This window comes from Danio rerio, chromosome 18 (assembly GCF_049306965.1).
Source record: "Danio rerio strain Tuebingen ecotype United States chromosome 18, GRCz12tu, whole genome shotgun sequence".
Classification (NCBI taxonomy): Eukaryota; Metazoa; Chordata; class Actinopteri; order Cypriniformes; family Danionidae; genus Danio; species Danio rerio.
The window spans coordinates 23,710,483-23,734,269 of NC_133193.1; the positions used below are offsets into that span (position 1 = coordinate 23,710,483).

General features: G+C 36.1%; 1 protein-coding gene across 20 annotated transcripts in view; it reads left to right on the forward strand.

Annotated features, from left to right (window-relative positions):
- The window catches only part of carmil2 (capping protein regulator and myosin 1 linker 2), a 93,978-nt gene that overhangs the window by 17,486 nt on the left and 52,705 nt on the right, over positions 1 to 23,787 (forward strand). For all 20 annotated transcript variants that reach the window (XR_012393763.1, XR_012393765.1, XR_012393764.1 and 17 more), the window contains 16 exons: positions 801 to 889; positions 1,264 to 1,358; positions 1,432 to 1,518; positions 1,680 to 1,789; positions 3,710 to 3,787; positions 8,083 to 8,159; positions 8,243 to 8,347; positions 11,159 to 11,228; positions 11,410 to 11,491; positions 15,371 to 15,467; positions 16,850 to 16,904; positions 21,322 to 21,494; positions 21,679 to 21,747; positions 21,839 to 21,932; positions 22,019 to 22,117; positions 22,966 to 23,094. Coding sequence is in view for 17 of the 20 variants with exons in the window: in XM_073929415.1 (XP_073785516.1) it covers positions 801 to 889; positions 1,264 to 1,358; positions 1,432 to 1,518; positions 1,680 to 1,789; positions 3,710 to 3,787; positions 8,083 to 8,159; positions 8,243 to 8,347; positions 11,159 to 11,228; positions 11,410 to 11,491; positions 15,371 to 15,467; positions 16,850 to 16,904; positions 21,322 to 21,494; positions 21,679 to 21,747; positions 21,839 to 21,932; positions 22,019 to 22,117; positions 22,966 to 23,094 (1,509 nt within the window). In the remaining 3 variants the exon portion in view is untranslated. The remainder of the gene's footprint in view (positions 1 to 800; positions 890 to 1,263; positions 1,359 to 1,431; positions 1,519 to 1,679; positions 1,790 to 3,709; positions 3,788 to 8,082; positions 8,160 to 8,242; positions 8,348 to 11,158; positions 11,229 to 11,409; positions 11,492 to 15,370; positions 15,468 to 16,849; positions 16,905 to 21,321; positions 21,495 to 21,678; positions 21,748 to 21,838; positions 21,933 to 22,018; positions 22,118 to 22,965; positions 23,095 to 23,787) is intronic.

Below are 23,787 nucleotides of genomic sequence, written 5' to 3' on the forward strand. Positions count from 1 at the left end.
TATAATAATAAATACTGATGAAAAAGCTATTCACTTAGACCAGAAGTGCTGTTTTTGTTTATGCTCCAGTCATGTTAGCTTCTCTATCTTCACTCGCTTCTGGCTGTGGAAAGGTCAGATACAGGCCACTTGCCAAATAATAAATTATTGTTCTGACCATGAGACATGACTGCAACATGACAAAACATGCTCAAGGGTGACTTTGATCTCAGCATGATAGACTAAACTCATTTAGATAGAGAGAAACAGACAGAAGATTGAAGGGTGGAGCTGAAGCCACTTTCTTAAAATAAGTGAACAAACCTCTTCTTTTAGATGTTGGTTGCTGCATATCAATCAGACTAATTCCAACTCAACACATTTATCACATTCCAAAATGATCATTTTATTAAGTTGATCAACATTTGCTGTTTGTAGGACTCTATTATGGAAAACATGGATGGTATTGAGAAATTCACTCATGGAATTTGGTGGTTTTTGACTAATTGATTAACAAAAGTGCTGTACATCTAATACAACTAAGATGTGAACTAGTGTCTCCAAATGTAAAGTCACAGAAAAAATTGTTAGATTACATAGAAGTTTAAAAATTAAACTGTTGTTTAAACTTGAAATTGTGACGGAAATATACTATTTTTGATGTACTGTAGAATTTACTTCTCAAAGTAATAAAAAAAAAAAAATATATATATATATATATATATAATTTAAATGGAGTCCAAGAAAAATTGAAATTTAGAAATAATACAATGGAAAATATGTCCTAAAAACATTTAAAAGTGCTGTATGTTTGTTCTCAGTCGCCAGATGTGCAGGAGCAGGTCCTCTACATGATTGCCAGGTCCAGTGCTCTGGAAGAGGTCAGTCTGGAGGCCAGCGGACTCAAAATGTGAGTTTCATTAAAGAGTTCACCAAAAGAAATAAGCTCTGTCAATAATTACTCATAAATTAAGATATTTTAGATTAAATCTGAGAGCTCTTTCATCCTTCAAAAACAGCAATGGTCTCGACTATTCAGTCTATGGAGGATGAGAGAGCTCTTGGATTTCATCTAAATTATTTTTATCTGGATTTGATAGACGAATGAAGGTCTTGGGGTTTTGGAACAATATTAGAATGCATCATTAATAACATGCTTTTACATTTTTGTGTGATCTATCCCTTTAAGCCAGACACTTGTGTGCATAAAATAAGTTAAACACATTTACCCAATATATGTAAGTCTTTTATAAGTTTTTAATTCTCTTCAAATCCATGAATCAGGGATTTTGCTATCAGGATGGCCACTGCTCTACGGGAGAGTACTGCCTCTGCTGTTCATATCATCAACTTGTCTGTCAATGCTATTGAGGATAAAGGTGCGGATCAGTTCTGAGATTTGTTCTCTTTTTGCTCTATTATATGCTGGATTCATGATTTCTCTGTGCTCAGGTGTGATTGCTCTCAGTCAGAGTTTGGGCAAATTGTCCTGTTGCCTGAGTCAGCTGCACCTCTCCAAGGTCTCCATGTCCTCTAAAGGTGCAGAATTAATCTCTCAGGTCATTTTATAAATGTCAAGATGCTGTTTTATGCCTGCAAAAGTAACGATTCAATTTCTGATAACAAAATTGTGTTAGGTTACCATGACTTTATACCTTGCTAAATCAGGGTCTTTTTTTCTCTCTTTTTTGTTACATTAGGTCTAGGTTGTCTGGTTCAAGTTCTTCATCAAAGCACATTTCTCTGCAACACCCTGACCCATCTAGACTTGAGTGGAAACACTGGCTGTCTGGCCACAGAAGAGGCCATGGTGAGTTTAGCTGCATTTCCATTACCCTGCAAATTGTGCAAATTGAACTGTGAGTTAAACATACGCCTACAGAAAAACATCAAGTCTGCTCATATTTTATATATATATATATATATATATATATATATATATATATATATATATATATATATATATATATATATATATATATATATATATATATATATATATATATATATATATATATATATATATATATATAATATCAGAAAAACTGCAATAAAAAATTCCCTTTTGATCACTTTAGATAATTACTTTTTTAAATACATATGGAGAAACAAAATCTTTATTGTTGTTATCATTATAACTCCTCTCATAATTTATGTTTGTTCTATTATTTAACTATTCAACAGTATTTAACTACTTATCAACTAGTTATTTAACAATTATTTAACAGTAAATCACATGTACATGGCTAACACTTTACAATAATGTTTCATTTGTTACTCACCAGCCACTTTATTAGGTATACCTGTCCAACTGCTTGTTAAACCAAATTTCTAGTCACCCAATCACATGACAGCAACTCAATGTATTTATGCATGTAGACATGTTCAAGATGACCTGCTGCAGGTCAAACTGAGCATCAGAATGGGGAAGAGAGGGCATTTTAGTGACTTTGAACTGGCATGGTTGTTGGTGCCAGACGGGCTGATTGGAGTATTTCAGAAACTGCTGATCTACTGGGATTCTCATGCACAACCATCTCTAAGGTTTACAGAGAATGGTCCAAAATCAAATGTTGTGCATTTCTGAACCACACCAGGTGCCACTGCTGTAAGCTAAGAACAGGAAACTGAGGCCACAATTGGCACAGGGTCACCAAAATTGCACAATAGTAGATTGGAAAAATCTTGCCTGGTCTGATGAGTCTCGATTTCTGCTGTGACATTCGGATGGTTGGGTCAGAATTTAGCAACAACAACATGAAGCATGAATCCATCCTGCCCTGGATCAAAGGTTCAGGCTGGAGGTGGGGGTGTAAGGGTGTGGGGGATATTTTGTTGGCACACTTTGGGCCCATTAGTACCAACTGAACATTGTGTCAATGCCACAGCCTATTGAGTATTGTTGCTGACCATGTCCATCCCTTTATGATCACAGTGTACCCATCTTCTGATCGCTACTTTCAGCAAGTTAACGTGCCATGTCATAAAGCGTAAATCATCTCAGACTGGTTTTTTGAACATGACATTGAGTTCACTGTACTCAAATGACCTCCACAGTCACCAGATCTAAATCCAATAGAGCACCTATGAGATATGTTGAAACCGGAGATTCGCATCATGGATGTACAGCCAACAAATCTGCAGCAACTGCATGATGCTATCATGTAAATATGGACCAAAATCTCAGAGGAATATTTCCAGTACCTTGTTGAATCTACGCCATGAAGCGTTAAGGCAACTCTGAAGGCAATATGGGGTCCAACCTGGTACTAGTAAGGTGTACCTAATAATAACGGATTTTAATAATAATTAGTCAATGTTGAAATGTGAGTAATAATAACATTATTGGTGGATGTTAGTAAATACATTATATAACATTAACAAATGAAACCTTGTAAATTGTTGTAAATTGTGACCACTACAGTATATGCAAGACAAAAATGAAAAAGAAACCATCTACAAACATACTTTGGCCATGTTGCACTGGTCTAAATGTGCCATGTTTTACAGATGACATTTATTCTGCTATTTAATAGAACAGAATGGAATCAGCGATCTGTTTCAGAACATTAATCTTTTGTGATTGCTCAAGCCATGTCTTACTTTTGTAGGAGGTTTCACATGAATGCATCCGTCTGCCTTTCTGTCCCATAGGTTTGATTTATTGCCAACATTGCACTATTGTTCTAAGAAATGAGTGAAATCACATGTTGCCTGTTGTCTCTTTCAGAGCCTCTATAGGTTCCTGTCTGCTCCAAATTCAGTTTCTCACCTGGACCTCAGCTGCACAGACTGTCCTTTAGACACAGTGAGTCACATGGAATATATTCAGTGGTGTAAAAATATCTAAATACTGTAATTGTGTAGTTTTTCTCAGACATTTTAATTTATTAAGTAGTTTTAAAACTGTATACTTTTACTTTATATTTTTTAGTGTTGTATCGGTACTTTTACTCCACTACTTTCTTTCAACATGCAATCACTACTTTATTTTATTTTCCTGTCTATGGGGATTTTAAAAATCAGTCCTGTATTTCCTGTCCAATAAAATCACACACTGAAAGTAAATCTCATCATAATGAACAACCACAAGAAATGGGTAATTCATAAATGCAGCAAACTGTATGGAAGCATTAAAAGTGCCCAAGAAGATGTCCAAAATCTTTACACGCATTGACCCAGAGACTGTTTAGACTGCATGTCACTGATGAGAAGATGACGAAATGGCTTTAAACAATAACTAAATGCACTACAGAATGTTACGTTTACACACACATTTTTACGTCCTTCAGATGTTATTTATAAACTAAGGGTGTTTTCACATAACACATTGTCACAATCACTAGCGATCTAATCCTGGCAGATCGCTAAAGGACTACAAGTTCCAGTCATGCACTTCACTCACACACCTAGCCTAGATCCCTCATGATTGCAAACAGACACAGCTAAAGTTCTTCAGGACTAATTACACAGACATTTATACACCTCTCAAACACACACACACACACACACACACACACACACACACACACACACACACACACACACACACACACACACACACGCACACACACACACACACACACACACACACACTCACCGCTGAGTCTTGTTATACTGTTTGTGAACATTACGACACGTTTTCCTTTGTCTTGGTTTGCCTTGTTTTTGACCCTCGCCTTGTTTGTTTGTTTATTCCTGTCTGCTGCCTGTTTTTGACCATCTGCCTGCTTTATGACCATGACTCTGGATATCCCACGTGTTTAAATCAAAGAAATAAATATAACAAAACACACTAACTGTATTAAACAACCTAAACTAAATATAAAAAAGCATGAAAGGAAACATCTTCAAAGTATCAAACGTCTTAACTAAACTATTCTAACTAAAACACAAAACATACATGAAACAGCACACTCTCCTGAACCTAAAGAAATAATACAAAAATGAATCTGAGTGTTGTACATATTTATCACCCGACTTGCTCACTTCGACACCCTCTCCAAGGAATTGCTAGACGAGTTTACAAACAAACACATTGCAATCTCAATAGATTTTAGACAAGAGAATTAATCACAAACCAAACAATAACCACATCGGCCTGCTTTTAAACGATACGCCGACCAGGGATTGGTGGCTCGAGCCCAGCATCAGCTCCCAATGTCATCATTATGAAATGTGGGTCCTCCAAGGCCATTCGCACCTGTGATACACGTAAAACGACACACCCACATACAAACAGAAACGCCCTCACACATAACCCCAAAGTACGTTCTGCAGGGGAATGTAACACACATCCACAAATTACACATAAACACATCAGCTTTTTACAGGATAAAACTCACTACTTACTACTCTTGAAAGGGCTATGTTTACTCATACTTGGAGTAATAATTACAACAGTTACTCTTTTTGCTCTACATTTTTGAGCTACTAATGGTATTTTTACTTGAGTATGATTTTTCAGTACTCTATCCACCACTGATTACATTTAGCATCTTGTTTAACTTATTGTTTAGTGTAATGCGAATTTGATAGTTAAATGTTTCACCTCACAGAATAAAGCAAAAATAAAGCAAATTTTCTAATAACTATTGAAATGCCTGCACGCTTTCTTCACATTATTGTTATCATTGCAGTATTTTTGGATTTTGTAACAAACTTTTAGTTTCTGTTTACCTGTTGAGAAGAGAAGTGAGATCCAATACCATATCTTGCTTCAAATTCCTCCATCTTGTAAAAGTACCAACAACATGTGTCAAAGTTTTACCCCATTGTCTCTTCATAATTTTGACAAGGCATTGAATTTTGGCTTCTATTCTTGTAAGTGAATCTGAAGTTTCTATTATTTTTACACTAAACACCCTCTGCCTCAGCCTGTTACTGTAACTACATCCTGAACTCTAGCTATTGTTCAAGCTGAAAAAGTATTTGATGGATTTGAACAGGCTGCTCTCAGCGCCCTATCATATACAGGCTATAATATGGTGTCAAGTGCGACCCAAGTGTTTTTGGTTAGTTTCAGCTTATAAATGTATTTGTGCACATTTGTTTGCCCATGGTCTGAAAAGAAGGTGTGTTAAATAGACCACTGACCAACTAAATGCTGGTCTAAAGTCAATGGCGTAGTTTTTTCTTTTTTTTTTTGAAGATTGCTTTAGTTATAGGTGCTTGTTGGTGGGTTTCACAATGCATGTACACATTGCTTATTGCACACAGGGACACATAAACATCTTTAAATTAATATGTAAAAATGTAAAAGTTTACATAAATTAAAAAAATATTTTCCCTTCAGGGGGCTTTGGTGGAATCCTGCTCTTTCCGATGGCTGGTTTCGCTTTACTTTTGCCCACGAGCAGATCCGTTTTCTTGATACTGAAGTGTTTGGTTTTTCTACTGAAGTCCACCATGTGAATAGTGAATGCTATTCCTCTTAAAGGAAATGGGAGATGAGACTCAGATTGTTTTTTAATGCATGTTACACCAAAAAAAAAAATAACAACACCTAAAAACGTTTTAGATCATGTGCCTGGCATATTTTTCCCATCTTTAAAATAGCATAAATGGATTTAGACCTAAGCACACCTATGCCATACACTTTAGACCAGGGGTTTTCAAATTTCATTTGCCAAAATTATATTGCATGCGAAAACATCATTCACATATTACTTGCTGTGTTTAAAGTGCGTAGCATTAATTACATTGAAACATAAATATATAGCTTACCTGATTCAGTGTGATGGCTGAGCCTTTTTGTGAGGACAACATGACTGTGGTCAGATTCCTGACATGACTAACCGTAAATCATCTTCCACTGCTAATAAGCATGAGCCATAACATACTTGCTTTTAATGTATGTACAAACAGAAAATGCTGCTTTGCTAAGCCAAGTTTGCAGAGCCCTGACGGTGTGGTTGAGTCGAACATTGAGTAAGTTTACATAGGCAACAATACTTTAATACAATTTTAATATGATTAAGACAATACTTTGATTAGAGTCTACAATGTAAACAGTGATTTTTGATTACCTTAATCCAACTAAAGTCATAATTGAACTGAACAGAAATGGAATTAAGACGTGGAGTATGCACACATTAGTGACATTATTAAAGTAACCACCGCAATCAAACTATTACTGCCATGTAAGACTTTTCGCTGCATTTTGTGACAAGATCCACACACGCGGCTGTCAGTAAAGGACCGCAAAAACAAACAAACAAACAAACAAACAAACAAACACACACACACACATTGCGAAATGCAGAAATTTTTTTCTTTCCATTCGACATGCGGTATCAATAATTTGCATCTAATACCCCAGTTTGTCACAGGGCCATGAATGAAATGTTCATGAGTGAAAGTTAAACTGCAGTTAAAGTCAGGGAATTGAAAATGATACACTCAACCAAGATGAGACTCTGCAGGAAACATGAATAGTCTGGTGACACAGCATTCAAAAAGCACTTCATGTAATTATATTATTGTCTAAATCAGATTAAAGCAAATAACTATTTCTGTTGTCCATGTAAACCTAGCCAGTAGTCTTCAAAGTAAGTGGGTATCCTGCTGATTTCAGAAGGGCACTTTTTTGTCAGACGGCTCACCGGTTGGACTTTCTTTCATTCACCATCATTAGTTTTTAAAAGCACCCGCTCTATTTTATTTGTATATATTTTCCTGGAACACATTAAGTCTACAGGTGCCTGATAGTTAGCTGTGGAGCTAACGTAATCATATTATTCCCTCTAGTGAATGCAAAAAAATCATCACCATAATTTACTCGAGTACATGCCTCAATGTCTTGCGGCCCCCACAGTTTGAAAAAGCCCTCCTTTAGACCATGTGCTTAGATCTGTAAAATAAAGCCCTCAGTGTTATATACTTCTGGGAGAGATAAACCCACTCATGTCTTAGAATCAACAGCAAAAAACTAAATGGGTTAAAATTATTTATTTATCTACGTACCTACCTTACTTTAAAATGCTTTTATACTGCATAAAATATCCATCCAGTATTTTCCCATGAGACTTGGAATGAGACACAGTTATTTGTTTAAAAGGGACTATATCGCTGACCTTTTCTTTTCTTTTGGTTTCTTATTAGCTGTTTGTGTCTCTTTCTTTGGGCTGCTGCACTACTCTGAACTACCTCAATCTCTCCAGGAACCCGTTCTCTCTTAGGTGAGCCATCAAAAGTGACATTATGAGTTATCAGCTTCTCTGCACAGACAGCATGTTTACACTGATCTGTTTGGCTCTGCTAGGAAAGTACGAGAGGTCACGCGCAGTGTGAGGGATTTCTTTAGCAAGAGCACTGTGTTGAAGTACGTGGGATTCTCTGGAACTAAACTACCTCCAGAAGCTCTCAGGTATGGGGCTTGTGCCGTTTTTATAACTAGCATGCCTTATTAGATTTTTTACATTGTACATTTACTCTAGCTTCTGTTTGTTAATTTTGTACACTGCCATTTAAGTTTTTTAGAAGTCTATTAGGCTCACCAGGTGAAGTTTATTTATAAATTAGTTTTGAGAGGATCACATGCTTACGATCGACCATGGCCCTCGCATTAGCTATCGTATGATTTACCAATCAGACTAATCCAAATGCACATAAATGAAAAGATTTCCTTATCTTATAGTCATCTTCATCTTGAAAATCCACCCCTACTCCCTTTCCTATTTCCTAGATTAATCCTGGGTAGCACTGCGTCATAGTGGTTAGCACTGTTGCCTCACAGCAAGAAGGTCACTGGTTCGAGGCTGACCCAGTGGATGTTTCTGTGTGGAGTTTACATGTTCTTTGGATGCTTGTGTGGGTTTCCTCCCGGTGCTCCAGTTTCCTCTCACAGTCCAAAGACATGCAGTTTAAGTAAATTTAATAAACCAAATTGGCAAAGTATATGAGTGTTTTAGTACTGGGCATTCACTGCATAAACATATGCTGGGCTAGTTGGCGATTCATTCCTCCATGGCAATCCCTAATAATCAAGAAATAGGCCAAACAAACTAATTCGGGTGAGCTCTCGAGACCTACCTGAGCTCAGACTCCCCTCTCTCCCGATGAAACGGGAAGGAGCCCCAGGCTCGAGGATCTTCCGAGCTCAGGGCTCTTTCTCGGGACAGCATGCCAAAAGCACTTTATTATCAGTCATCAGCCTAGTGTGAACTCTTGAAATCTGCATTATCCTGATTAATACTGTGCACATAGAAATATTGCAAATTATTTTTAATTTCCCTCTTACACAATGGTCTCAAACTCAATTCCAGGAGGGCCGCAGCTCAGCAAAGTTTAGCTTCAACTTACATCTGCTTAATAGACAATAGTGAGCACCTTGATTAGTTGGATCAGTCGTATTTCATTAGGGTTAGAGAAAAACTGTGCCGAGCTGCGGCCCTCCAGGAATCCAGTTTGAGACCTATGCTCGAATATTATTTTAATATTTAAAGATGTTAATGTTTAAAATATATATGATGTATAAAATGTTATATAAATATATATAAAGTAATGGAAAAAATTAAGAGACCACTTGAAACGTTTCAGTTTCTGATGGATTTATGTTTAAATTTAAGTTTTGGCTTTATTTGTTAAAATTAAACTTACTTATTTATAACCTATATTTGTTATAGCGTTTATATTCTGCTGCTCTCTGATGATTTGATCTGTTTTTTTTTTTTACCTCAATTGTAAGTCCCTTTGAATAAAAGCATCTCCCAAATGAATAAATGTAAATGTAAACTATTGAGGACATTTCTTCTAAATTTAAAATAAAGTTGTCATCATTTGGGGCTGTTCTTTTAAAACATAAAATAACAAAGGTTTTGTTTAAAGGTTTGATTATGTCATACATTTCTATATAAACACTCACCGGCCACTTTATTAGGTACACCTTAACTGTACTTGGTTATACCCCCTTTTGCTTTCAGAACTGCCTAATCCTTAGTGGCATAGATTCAACAAGGAAATATTCCTCAAAACTTTTGGTCCATATTGACTTGATAGCATCATGCAGCTGCTGCAGATTTGTCAGCTGCATAAACATGATGCAAATTTCCCATTCCACCACATCCCAAAGGTGCTCTATTGGATTGATATCTGATGATTATGGAGGCCATTTGAGTACAGTGAACACTCTTAGTCATGTTAAAGAAACCAGTCTGACATAATTTGCGCTTTATGACATGGGCATGGCATATTATCCTGCTGAAAGTAGCCATCAGAAGATGGGTACACTGTGGTCTTAAAGGGATGGACATGGTCAGCAACAATACTCAGGTAGGCTGTGATGTTGACATGATGCTCAGTTGGTACTAATGGGCCCAAAGTGTACCAACAAAATATCCCCCACACCATTACACCACCACCAGTAGACTGAACCATTGATACAAGGCAGGATGGATCCGTGCTTTCATGTTGTTGATGCCAAATTCTGACCCTACCAGAAGCAGAAATGGAGAATCATCAGACCAGGCAATGTTTTTCCTATTTACCAATTTTGGTGAGCCTGTGCAAATTTTAGCCTCAGTTTTCTGTTGTTATAGCTGACAGGAGTGGCACCTGGTTTGGTCTCTGATTATCCTCTGACCTCTGGCATCAACAAGGTGTTTGACCGTGCAGAACTGCCACTCACTGGATATTTGCTCTTTTTTTGGATCATTCTCTGTAAACCCTAGAGATGTTTGTGCAAGAAAATCCCAGTAGATCAGCAGCCTCTGAAATACTCAGACCAGACCAACTGGTACCAACAACCATGCCATGTCCAAACGTCACTTAAATTACCTTTTTTTCTCATTCTGATGCTCGGTTGATCTGCAGCAGATCGTCTTGACCATGCTACATTCCTAAATTCATTGAGTTGCTGATTAGAAGTTTGCGTTAACGAGCAGTTGGACAGGTGTCCCTAATAAAGTGGCCTGTGAGTGTATGTCAGACATGTTTACATTAATATTTTACTTCAGAAGAGTTAAAAATTAAATTAAACTGTCTTTATATTTAGTTAGATTTTTTGTATTTTTCTTTCCTTTTTGAATATTTGAATACTGATTTTATTTTACTAAAATTAATACTTGTTATTCTGATTAATTGTTAAATGTGTTGTATTGTTGTTGTTTTTTTTACTCAAGCCTTCAAATTCTAGTACATTTCCTTTATCATTATTAATAACTATTAATGTATTTTGCAGGCTGTTACTACAGGGCTTGGCCACTAACACTCATCTATCTGAGCTGGAACTTGATATCAGCAGCTGTGAGGTGCAGATACACGCGCACACACACACACACACACACACACACACACACACACACACACACACACACACACACACACACACACACACACACACACACACACACACACACACACACACACACACGCACACCTATCAAAATACAGTATAAATCATTTATTAACTTGTGTGATTTTGTGGTCCAGCTGAGGTCGGCTGGAGCTCAGGTGATTCAGGAGCACATCTTCGAGGCCAAGGCCATCAGCAGTCTGGACCTGTCTGACAACGGTACAGTCTCTTATTTTATGCACTCTTTCACAGCGCTTTATTAACAGCCCTCTTCATGTCTGTCAGATTTATGATGTCACTCTCACTGTCTGTCTCGTTCACAACAGCACTAAAGGGGTCTCTCACAGGGTCTCTGCTCACATCAGGTTATAAATCAGAGCTGACTTACACATGAGAGAAGGAGCATGTACATTTATCTGACCTGCTGTGTGTGTGTGTGTGAGTGTGTGTGCCTCTCAAAAATGTTCAAGAAAAAATAAGAAAAGTGGGTGAACTACAGTGGTTAGCGCTGTCGCCTCACAGCAAGAAGGTCGCTGGTTCGAGTCTTGGCTGGACCAGTTGATGTTTCAGTTGTTATTTCAGTGTGGTGTTTGCATGTTCTCCCAATGTTCGTGAGGGTTTCTTCAGGGTGCTCCGGTTTCCCCCACAGTCCTGGGGGAATGAATGGCATCCGCTGCGTAGAACATGCCAGAATTGTTGGCAGTTCATTCCGCTGTGGCAACCCCTGATAAAGGAAAATTAATGAATGAATCAATGTTTGGGAAAATTGTTTGTTTATTTATTTATTCATTCATTCATTCATTATTTTTATTTATTTATTTATTCATTTAATTTTTATGTATTTATTTATTTGTATTATTTATGTATTTATTATTTATTTATCATATATTTATTTACATATTTATTCATTCATTATTCTATTTTTAATTGTTTACTTTTTATTATTTATTCATGTATTTGTTTATTTATTTGTTTGTTGATTTTTTTTTATTTGTATGAAGTCCCAATTGATTCTGTGAAAAGTAAGCATTGTAAACAATTGTTTAGAAAATATAAATCACATTGTTAGATTTCCTACTCATTATATTTCTGTTTATTAATTATTTATTATTTATTGAATTACACATTTATATAACTAAATTATATTATTTCTTTAAGCCTAATTTGGACCATTTTTTAATCTTGTTTAATCATATGTTTAGTGATCATATATTTCACAAAAGTATTGTAATTAATAGATTGTAATAATAATAATTTTAAAAAGTTAATTTATTTATTTACTGAATTTAATGGACCCACTGTCATTCCCTTTTTATCCCAGTTGTCCTAAGTAAGCAAGCACGATGAAATAAAGTGAAAAATAAGAGCTTAAAATTTGTTTTATCCTAAATTAGTCAGACAATCAGTCATTCAGTTTCTATATTAGTGATGCTCAGACTCAGTAGACCCACCTACAGTGAAATGTCATTCGTCCTAAATGCACTCTTGCTAACAGTAGATTAAGTCTAAATAAACTATATACTGATTTCTTGTAGCATTTTTAACAGTTCAAATAATAATTTAATAGGTTACGAAAAGTACTACTACACATTTATGCTATGGATTTTTAACCTATAGACTTTCTATATTCCAAATATTTTACATTCATTCTTTTATTTTCCTTCTGCTTCGTCCCTGATTTATTAGGGGTCACCACAGCGGAATGTACCACCAACTGCATATGTTTAACTCAGCAAATGCTATTCCAGCCACAACCCAGTACTGGGAAACACCCATACACTCTCACATTTACACACATACTACAACCAATTTAGTTTATTAAATTCACCTATAGCCAAATATGTCTTTGGACTGTGGGAGAAACCAGAGCACCTGGAGGAAAACGCACACAAACACAGGAAGAACATGCAAACTCCACACAGAAATATCAACTGGCCCACTTTGGGCTTGAACCAATAACCTTCTTACCACTGAGTCACTGAATCACTGTGTCACCCTCCAAGTATTTTTATTATTTTTTAACAAAACTGATTAAATACAATTGTATGGTAATTGACAAGTTACATGCCACATGTTAATGATTGAGATTATCTTTAACCCTGAATATTCCTTAGACTGTAATAAAAAACAAATTGATGCAACTAGTGGTCCTTCAAGTTATAAGCTCATGAAAATGAAGAACCCTGGGAGAAGATGCATTCAGGCTATGCTATTTTTATAACCCAGGAGGAGACGGAGCAAACATATTCATTGTTGTGTTGGCTACACAAGGAGAAAATGCTCAACACGTCAGTCTGAATTGCACATGATCCACTGGAACCACACTGCGTGCTTTAGGGCAATCACACCTGTCTGAACACATATACAAACATGAGAGAGTGAGGCCAATGACAGTGTGAAATTAATGAGTGAGATGACTGAATTATAAATGGTGAAAACATACTGTACATGACTGCAATAATACAACATTCCTAAAAGCATCTGGCACATAGCCAGGAGCAGTTAGTGGGTTTTGGATTTTTGGATGGAATTGTATGCATACAATGATATGATTTCTACAAGATATCACTGGAATGACTCTTCATAAAAATCATAAATCATTTAAATCTCAGTAAACAGTAAGATAAGCTAGGGCCTTTCTTTAGCCAATCAAATGCGTTTGAGGTGTGTGATATATATTGCTGTTGTTTTACCAGTTTGCAAGCTTACTTTGTCACTTTGGTCTTACTTTGGTATATAAAAGGATTCACTTAGTAAAGAACTCTGTTAGAGTGACCCTACATTTTAGGTTATGAAATAAAGAAATATACACCAGGTTTTCGTTTTTGATAAGATATTATGTAGTTTAGTAATATCACAAAAGCTTAAAGAAAAAGTTCACCCAAAACAGAAAATTATCCTATGACGTACTCACCCTCAAGCCACCTTAATGTCTTTCTTCTTTCAGATAAACACAATTGCAGCTAAATTTACCATCAGTGAATTGTGGCCACATTTTTGAAGCTCCAAAAAGCACATTCATCAAGTATAAAAGTAATACATATGACTCCAGTAGATTAACAAACGCCTTTTCTGTTCCTTTTTTGTAAGAAAATAATGGATGCTGGTGTAGCTGAATGAAATTAGACTTAGAAAGTTGGTATGATGAAAGCACAAATATTGGATTTAATCTGTGCATACTAACAACAAGGTTCCCAGGGGGCATGGAAGTTTTGGAATATAATGGAATTTTATAAGGTCTGTTTTAGATATTGAAAGTCAGGGAATATCTGCGACTTTTGTATATTTCTTTGAAATTCTGCTTTTTAGTTAGAGAAAGCCAGGGATTTTAATATTTGGCTAGGAGTGAGAACCCTGTATCCCGGGGGTATCCACACTCAGTGCTGGAGGGCCGATGTCCTGGAGAGTTTAGCTCCAACTCTGAAACACACATAAACATGCTAATCAAACGCTCACTAGGTATACTAGAAACTTCCAGGCAGGTATGTTGAAGCAAGTTGGAGCAAAGATCAGCAGGACACCAGCCCTCCAGGACCAACTTTGGACACCCATGGTATAACCAGCCCTTCTTTTCTGTTTGCTTGAGGCATCAGTCCAATTATTATCTGATTATTTGATTGTATGTAAATGTAGCAAATGAGCTGAACTCATACATGAGAATCCATATGCAGTATATTTTTATTTTATTAAACATAGCAAAAGTACAGATGAGCACAAAAGGAACAAGGAAGCCAAAACCAAACACAGGACAAAGTAAGAAGCACCATGATTTATATACATAAACAATCAGACAAAAATACCTGGAAACAATCAGGTAGCTAAACAACAATAACTAATAAAAATGTTGAGAAAAGGTAAAACTAAGCTAAACAAATGTCCAAGCAAATAGAGGACATGGCACTCATATCCTCAAAAAGTAAAGAAAGACAAATTAATATGTTTAAAATACCATGGTTATGCTGCATATTAGGAGTAAATGTGTTGCTTTTGGCAGCTAAGTATGGTCGAGGCCTGGACAGGGTTAAACGACTAGTATCGTTTACAATGAAATGAAGTTATCAAATCACAGTTTATAATTTGTTTTCTTTTTTTTTTCAGGTTTTGAGAGCAATATGGTTACTTTAATTCTTTCCATTGGCCGCAGTCACTCTATTAAACACCTTTCAATTGGACGAAACTTTGCCATGAAATCTAGGTAAGTGCCATGCCCACTACACACTGAAAAAAAATGATGTCTGCAAAATTGTTGCAAATAATTTATGTGTTGAATTTAAACAAACAAATTACATTGAGCAATGTTCCACTTAATTTGTTTAATTAAATTCAGCCTAAATAAATAGTTTACAACCAAATGCAGTAAATCCAAGGAATCATATTTGAAGCATTTTTTGTGTACTTTAGCCATTTTAGTGACATGAAAATTAAGCATTTTCTTTAAAGGAACATTCCACCTTTTTTGAAAATACACTGAAAAAAATGATGTCTGCAAAATTGTTGCACAAAATTTACATGGGTTGAATTTAATCAATTTGTTTGTTTAAATTAAACCCAAATAAATAGTTTACAACCACTTAACTTAAAATAATTTAGTAAATCATCTTTTTCAGGGATCGACTTAGTCCCCTGGAGTTGAGTTTTACCATTTTTTAACCCATTAAGCTGATCTCCAGGTCTGACAGGAGCACTTTTAGCTTAGCTTAGCATAAGTTATTGAATTGGATTAGGCCACTAACCTATGTGTTAACCTACAGACCAGCGGTTCCCAAGCTCGTCCCTGGAGTGCAGGTGTCCTGTGTAGTTTAGTTCCAACCCCAATCAGAAACACCTGGGCTGGCTAATTAAGCTCTTACGCTTGCTAGAAATGTCCTGGCAGGTGTGTTAAGGCAAGTTGTAGTTAAAATCTGCAGGACACTGGCCCTCCAAGACCAAGTTTGCGCAGCCTTGATATAGACCTATATGTAAAGCTTAACTCTTCTGTAGTTACATCATGTACTAAGATTTTCCAAAAAAAAGTTGCTATTATCTAGGCTGATACGTCTAGGAACTATACTCTCATTCCAGCGTAATAATCAAGAGACTTTGCTGCATACCCATGGCTGCAGCTGGCGCAATGAGATTACAGAGCACCTTAAAATAGTCCCCAGATAGGTAAGTAGGTAATAGTGGTGCATAATATCATTGCTCATATTAAGTTTTACACTGGAAAATTGTCAGAACTCTTGATTTTAAAATTTGTTGAGATACTAATGGTCTAATCCGATTCTATAAAATCCGATTCAATAATTTATGCTAAGCTAACAGTGCTACTCTCAGACCTGAATCAAATGAATGAATTAAAAATGGTGAAATTCAGCTCAATAAAAGTGGTATAAGTAAGGGCCAGGGACCACGTTGGAGGACCGCGCCTCTCTTTGATGCAAAAGTTAACTGTAGGGTTGTTAAAAAATGGGCCTATTAAAAAAAAGTGCAGTGTTCCTTTAAAATCCCTCCTTCTCAGTCCATTTTCCTCCTTGTAATTTCATTTACATGATGAATCATTCAAAAGCCTTCTTTCAAATGAAGTATTCTTATTTTCAGGGCTCTAACAGATGTGTTGCACCGACTCGTACAACTAATTCAAGAGGAGGAGTGTGTGAGTACATTATTTGTAATAATACGAATCACTTGACTACACACATACACTACCCATTATTCCATTACACCCATGCCATAGTCATATTCACAGCAGGCTCTTTCAAATGATATGGTTATTACTGCAAAATAAGATCATGTCCATAAATAGACCACAGTGTCCACCTACAGTCGAAAGCTCTCGTATAACATTGCGAGAAAGAAGAGCCTGTCTTTGACTCGCTTAGTTGTAGAGATTGGTATGTGTGCTTCTGTGTGTATTTGCTTCTGTAATACTAGACCAATAAAGAGAGAAAGTCCACAGAGACACCCCCCCCCCATTCCTACACCAAGCCTTGAGTTTTAATTACCCAGAATGCCTCTCCATCAGGACACGGTCGGGCTCAGTAATTACACAAGCAGCTCTGACTCAAAGATAGGACTCATTAAAACACACTTTCAGCTTTATGTAACTTTATCCACTTTAATAGGAGCATTTATACTCTCCAAAGGATCAGCTCTGGCCTCTCTCGACCAGAGCTGCTCAGTAGATACTGTTTCTGAAGTTAATAAGACTCAGACCTTGATAGAAATCTTAATTGAGATATACAGCCAAAGGTTAATGACCCCATGAAAATGACCTGAATGTAAAATAAACGAAAGTTGATAAAGAATATGTAACTCATCAGTCTAATGTGTTTAATGTGAGATAATCGAATCATCTCTTAAAAGTAAAAAAAAAACAGTATAGAAACTAAAATTTGTTAATTTTGCTAACAATTAGAAAGAAATGACCCGTTAACTTATATACACCACGGCTAATTTAAATTCATGTATATCACATGTCTTTGGACTGTGAGGGAAACCTGAGCACCCAGAGGAAACCCACACGAACACGGGGAGAACATGCAAACTCCACACAAAAATGGCATCTGACCCAGCCGGGGCTCGAACCAGCAACCATCTTGCTGTGAGGCGACAGCGCTAACCACTGAGCCACCATGTCGCCTGTTCTGTTATGTGTATAAAGATAACATTAGCTATGCTTTCATCCAAAGTTGTGAATTCAAATTTGTAAAATTAAAATATTGCATGAAATATGTGAAGTTTCACAAACTAATTTTGAGAGGAGAACATGATATAATTTGCAGCTGGTCTCTCATTTGTAATCATTAGTAGGCTAATCAGATTAATCCAAACTCACTAGAAGAAGCCTGTCTAAATCTACTCCCTTATCTTGGTTTCCAAAGAAACCCTCATCCACCCCATCTCCACCTTTGTTTCTTCTTTACCAGGGGGAGCTCTCGAGAACTACCTGATCTCGTACCCCCTTACATGCTCATTGACCAGGCAGGAGCCCTGGGCTCAATTATCTCCGAGCTTAGGGTTCTCTCCCAGGACTGCATGCCAAACCTTTTATTATTATCAAGCAATACCTAAGTGTGAACTCTTAAATTGTGAATTTAAAATTTGAAGTTACATGTATCTTATGTGTTACCATCCAGCATTAATTTAAGGCAATATCTTAAATTGTGCATATAAATAAGTGGATGTAAAGATGGCTAAGGATAAATTAAGAATTAAATATTGTTAATACTAGTGTCCACACAATGCACCAGAACATTCTTTCATTTTCTTATCGGCTTAGTCCCTTTATTATTCAGAGGTTTCCACAGTGGAATGAACCGCCAACTTATCAAGCATATGTTTTATGCAGCAGATGTCCTTCCAGTTGCAACCCATCACTGGGAAGAGTCCAAACATTCTCATTCACACATATACACTATGATTGTAGCTTACCCAGTTCACCTATAGGGCATGGTTTTGGACTTGTGGGGGAAACCGAAGCACCCGGAGGAAATCCACAACAACACGGGGAGAACATGCAAAGTACATACAGAAATGCCAACTGACCCAGCCAAGGCCCAAACCAGCGACCTTCTTGCTGTGAGGCGACATTGCTACCCACTGCACCACCACAACACCCCACAAGAACATTCAAATCAAATCAAATCAAATCAAATCACTTTTATTGTCACATCAACAGCAGCACATGTGCTATGATGAGTAAAAAGCTTAGGTGCTCCAAACAGTGCAAAATTCTGTGTATGTTAAGTGCACACTGGGGCTTTCATTCATCATTTATTTTCCTTAATCTCTACTCCAGAGGTTGCAACAGCGGAATGAACCTATTGACCCGGAATGACCCACTATTCCAGCATATGTTTTACACAGCGGATGCCCTTCCATCTGCTATCCAGTACTGCTAAACACCTATACTTTCTGGCATTCACAAGCACTCATACACTACGGCCACACTAACTCCACACAAAAATGCCAACTGGCCCAGCCAGGACTCAAATCAGCGATCTTCTTGCTGTGAGGCAACAATGCTAACCACTAAGCCAACATGCTACAGAAAAAGTGATTTGAAAATGACTGCTGTGATTCTGTTCCTCTGTTTCTGAACTCCCACAGAAGGCTTGACAAAAGGAGGATGAGGCCTGGTTGAGTTGTTTTAGTAGCGTGTGGTCACCATGTCCATAAGAAACAAATACACAGGTTTTTCCCTCAAAAAAATCTAAACGTATTGAACCAATTGGAAAACACCAAATTAGGAGTTTAAAATGACAAAACTCTACTGTAACTTTTTTACTTGAGTAACGGAGGGACAGGCTGTATCTCAAATATAATTACCGATATCTTAATTAGCATTGTTATCATTATTGTCTTTTACCTTTTATGTGCTTTAAAGGTAAAGTTCACCCCAAACTTTTAAATGTCATCATTTACTCATCCTGCATTTGTTCCAAACCTGTTTGAGTTTGTTTCTTCTGTTGAACGCAAAGAAAGATAAACTGAAGATTGTTAAAAAACAACAACATTGACTTCCCAAGTATTTTTTGTTCTCTAAATATCACCTGCAGTGTTTCAGTCCACCTATTTTTATGCACATTTTGGATATGCATAATTAATGCTTAATGGAAATGAAAAGCTTTGGATATTTTTTGAAAATGCGCATAAGAGCTCAACTGAGTCGGATAAATGTTTTATCCGATAAAAGAAACTGTGCATAAACTATGATGGAAACACATTTACAGAATGAATTCCAACGTGTAATTTAAATCAAACCATTGAATGTTGTGCATCAAAACACCTGCTTCGAAAGTTGTCACTTGATTAAATGGGCATTAGCAGTTGTTATCAGCTGATACATATGGTCCAGTAGGGGCCTTCTGCAACTACTGGTAGGCTTAGAAGGCTGTTATCTTCCATCCACATTGATTATTATTTAGCTATACTAATAGAGAAGACTCCAGATCCAGATCTGTTTTTACATTAATGTGACAGTTGGGTCTAGGGTTGGGGTGGGGGCAGATGTTAATAAAATACAAATAATGGGAAATTGATTAAATAACTTTTCTTTAATAAATAACTCATTATTCTCCAGCTGCAGACGTATGTGGTCTATAGCTGATTAACCATGTGAATGGATGATTACTAGTAGGCTCAGAAGGCCCCTACTTGCCCATATCTATCAGCTGTTAACCACTGATAATGCATTAAATCGAGTGATAACATAAAAAACGGCTGCATCAAAAACAGATCAAGTAATAACAACAATTGGCATGGTATCACAGCATTAACAAAAAACCTGCAGACTGATCACATTGTAAAACAAACAAAAAAAAAGTGGTTAAGCATATTTACCTCTAGAACTGTCTTGAGCATCTGTGCTTCCAAAGAGCATCTCACTTACACCTTTTGTGATGCATTTTAGAAAAAAGGCCCATAGTGGCTTCTCCTACTCAACAAATTCCACTTTCCTTTTTGATATTTGTCGCCAGTTTATCAAGAAGTGACGATATTGTTCTCTTTAACTAACTGATGGTGCTTTATTTGCATATTCCAGTTTTACGCACAAATCTAATCTGCATAATTGAATGGAAACATAGCTAATGGCTGTTTTTTTCTCAACATAATCTTGTTTTTTGTTCATCAACAAAGAAATTCAAAAAGATTTATCACCACTTGAGTCTGAGTAAATAATGGGGAAATATTTATTTTGTGTGAACTATCCCTCATTTAATGTGAAATATTTAAGCAGAAAATCGGTGAAGAATATTATGTAAAACCTTTGTTTATATACATCCATGATACATTTTTTTACACTATACACTTAAAATATGAAGGTTGCTGTTTGTTTAAACCACTTATTTAAAATGAGTTAGACAACAGAAATATTGTGTTTTTTAAAACAACTTAATTGTTTTATGTTCAATCCTTTTAAATTTGTAAAAACTGATAAGTTAACTTAATTCCTTCATGTTGTCTTAACATAAATTGATAGTGTGAAACCCAACATTTTTTGCAGTGTATGATTTGTGGATATTCCGTGGAATCTGATATCTTTTGCTTTTCTTTTCACACTTTTGTAGCCACTGGAGTCTCTCTCTGTTTGTGACTCCAAGTTGAAAACTGGTACCACCATCCTCATTAACAGCCTGGGCTGCAACGCTAGCCTGTCCAAGATTGATATCAGTGGAAACTGCATAGGTGACACAGGAGCAAAGATGCTGGCAAAGGCCCTCATGATGAACACCAAGCTAAAGTAATTTGCCACTCACAGTGATTTACAGCTTGTTTGACAGGTTTCTGGATCTTTGTTTCTGAGTGGTGAGGTTAAGTATCTTCTGTCTCACAGAAACAATCTTCCAGGAACAATAAAACAAATCAGATTTAGCATACTTACAATCGCTATCAATCTCATAAAAGGTGTGTTTATTTTTTGACAGAACACTGGTTTGGGACCGGAACAATGTGACTGCTGGAGGATTTATGGATGTGGCCAATGCCTTGGAAAAGTCAGAGTAACTCATAAAAGCCTACAGGCTATTGGTTTTCAGGGGGTTTGTTTTTGTAACAAAAAAAGTGTACTTATGTATGTTCAAACAGGAACTTGACACTACAAAACATTTCCATTCCAATGAGCGATGTTCTCCAAGCCCATCGAAGCGCCCCAGAGAAGACAGAGGAGGCTTTACAGAAAGTTAGTTCTAGTTCTGCACTAAAGAAAGCCTAGGAAAATACAATGACAAAATTTTTAATTGAGACTTTTCGTATGCATATATGTAGATCCAGGATTTTTTACGCAGGAACAATCAGAGGCAGTGTGGAATGACTGAGGAAATGTGTCATTTACAACATGGACTAAAGACCACTCGCTCTGAGCAGGTTTGTTAGGATATTTCAGTTATCAACTGGTTATTTTATACCTTAAAGGTTTAGTTTACCCAAAACAGAAAATTTTAATTACTCATAATTACTCTTTTCATTCTAATTTCCTTATTAGTTAATTTGCATTCAGAATACAACTAAAGATATTTAAGCTCAAATCTGAGAGCTCTTTTATCAATCAATAAACAACAATGACTTAATCAAAATCTTAATAAATACCAAAAAAATCCTCAAAACAGACCATATATTTGCCTTCAGTGGTTCAAATGAAATAATATTAAGATACAAGATTACATGTGTGGGCACGATTAAAACAGAAATTACCAAGTTTTCCTCAGTGTCAGTATATTGTGCAGGTTAACGAGATTGGTGTATTCTTTATGCAGGTCATGCTTAGTTTTGCTAGTGACATTTACCTCAGATTAATCTGTGCTGTGTTACAAACATAGAAATTCACATGTGGGTATTCTGATACAGTGTTCTCATGCGCAATATACTGACACTGAGGAGAAGAAACTGTTAAATAAAGTCTTTTTTATGCAGACAAGAGTATTCTCATAGCGGTATTTCTCGAACCACTGAAGATGCATAGTTTGTTTTGGCAGTTTGTGGCTGTGTTTTTCAGGACTTTGAATGAGTCAGGACCATTGCTGTATATCAGTCTCTCAGATTTCACCCAAAATATCTTAATTTGTGTTCTGATGATGAATAAAGGTCTTGGAGGTTTGAATGAGGCAGAGTAATTTATAAGAGAATTATTTTTGGGGGTGAACTATCCATTTAGTTCTGCATATTAAGGGTTCAGATCATACTGAGAATGTTTACCTCCTTCTCTTTGTGCTCAGTTAGTGCAGGATCTGTGTAAAAAGGTACAGGAAAGTGTGCATCCTTTAACCTGCTATAACATACAAGAGGTTCAGTCGGACATCTTGCTTGCTGAGGAGGCGCTTCAACATGCGAAGACAGCCATAAGTGTATGAGGTTACACATCTACATGCTTTACAACAGTACACATTCAAGACTAATCACTTTGATACATTTACACTTTTAGACAGAAGTAAAATTGCTCCAGTATAAAGTGACAGGATTCTTCAGAAATCATTCACAGTCTGTACTCACTTAAACAAATAAACTTTGAATTCAGAAATCATTCTACACTCTTTAAATGTAAGGTTCCAATGAGGGTTTTATTAAAATGATGACATAGAAGAACTAATATTGATTCCCCAAATAATTGTTTAGCAAACAGATTTTTTTAGTGTGAAGATTTTTATTTTTTTTTTTGAAATCATTTACTTATTTACAGTTATTATTATTATTATTTTTTTATCACAACGTTTAAAAATGCATTTCCTTTAAATATACATTTTTGGTAAAATTAAATATCCTTGATCTTTTAATTAATTATAGGTGGATAAATGTTTAGATTTTTTTTCTTTAAAATTGAATTTTTCTAAATGTTTTCTAGATTTCATCTGTTATATATGATATATCGATTATATATGATATACTATAATTTGTATGTAATATGGTTAAAAAAGCAAAAATTACCAGAACATCCTCATAATATGTAATAATATAATATATGTAGCATTTTGTAATAGATATCAATAGATATTAATATTTTGTATCTAGTAATATCACATGTTTTTAAACATCTAGTAAAA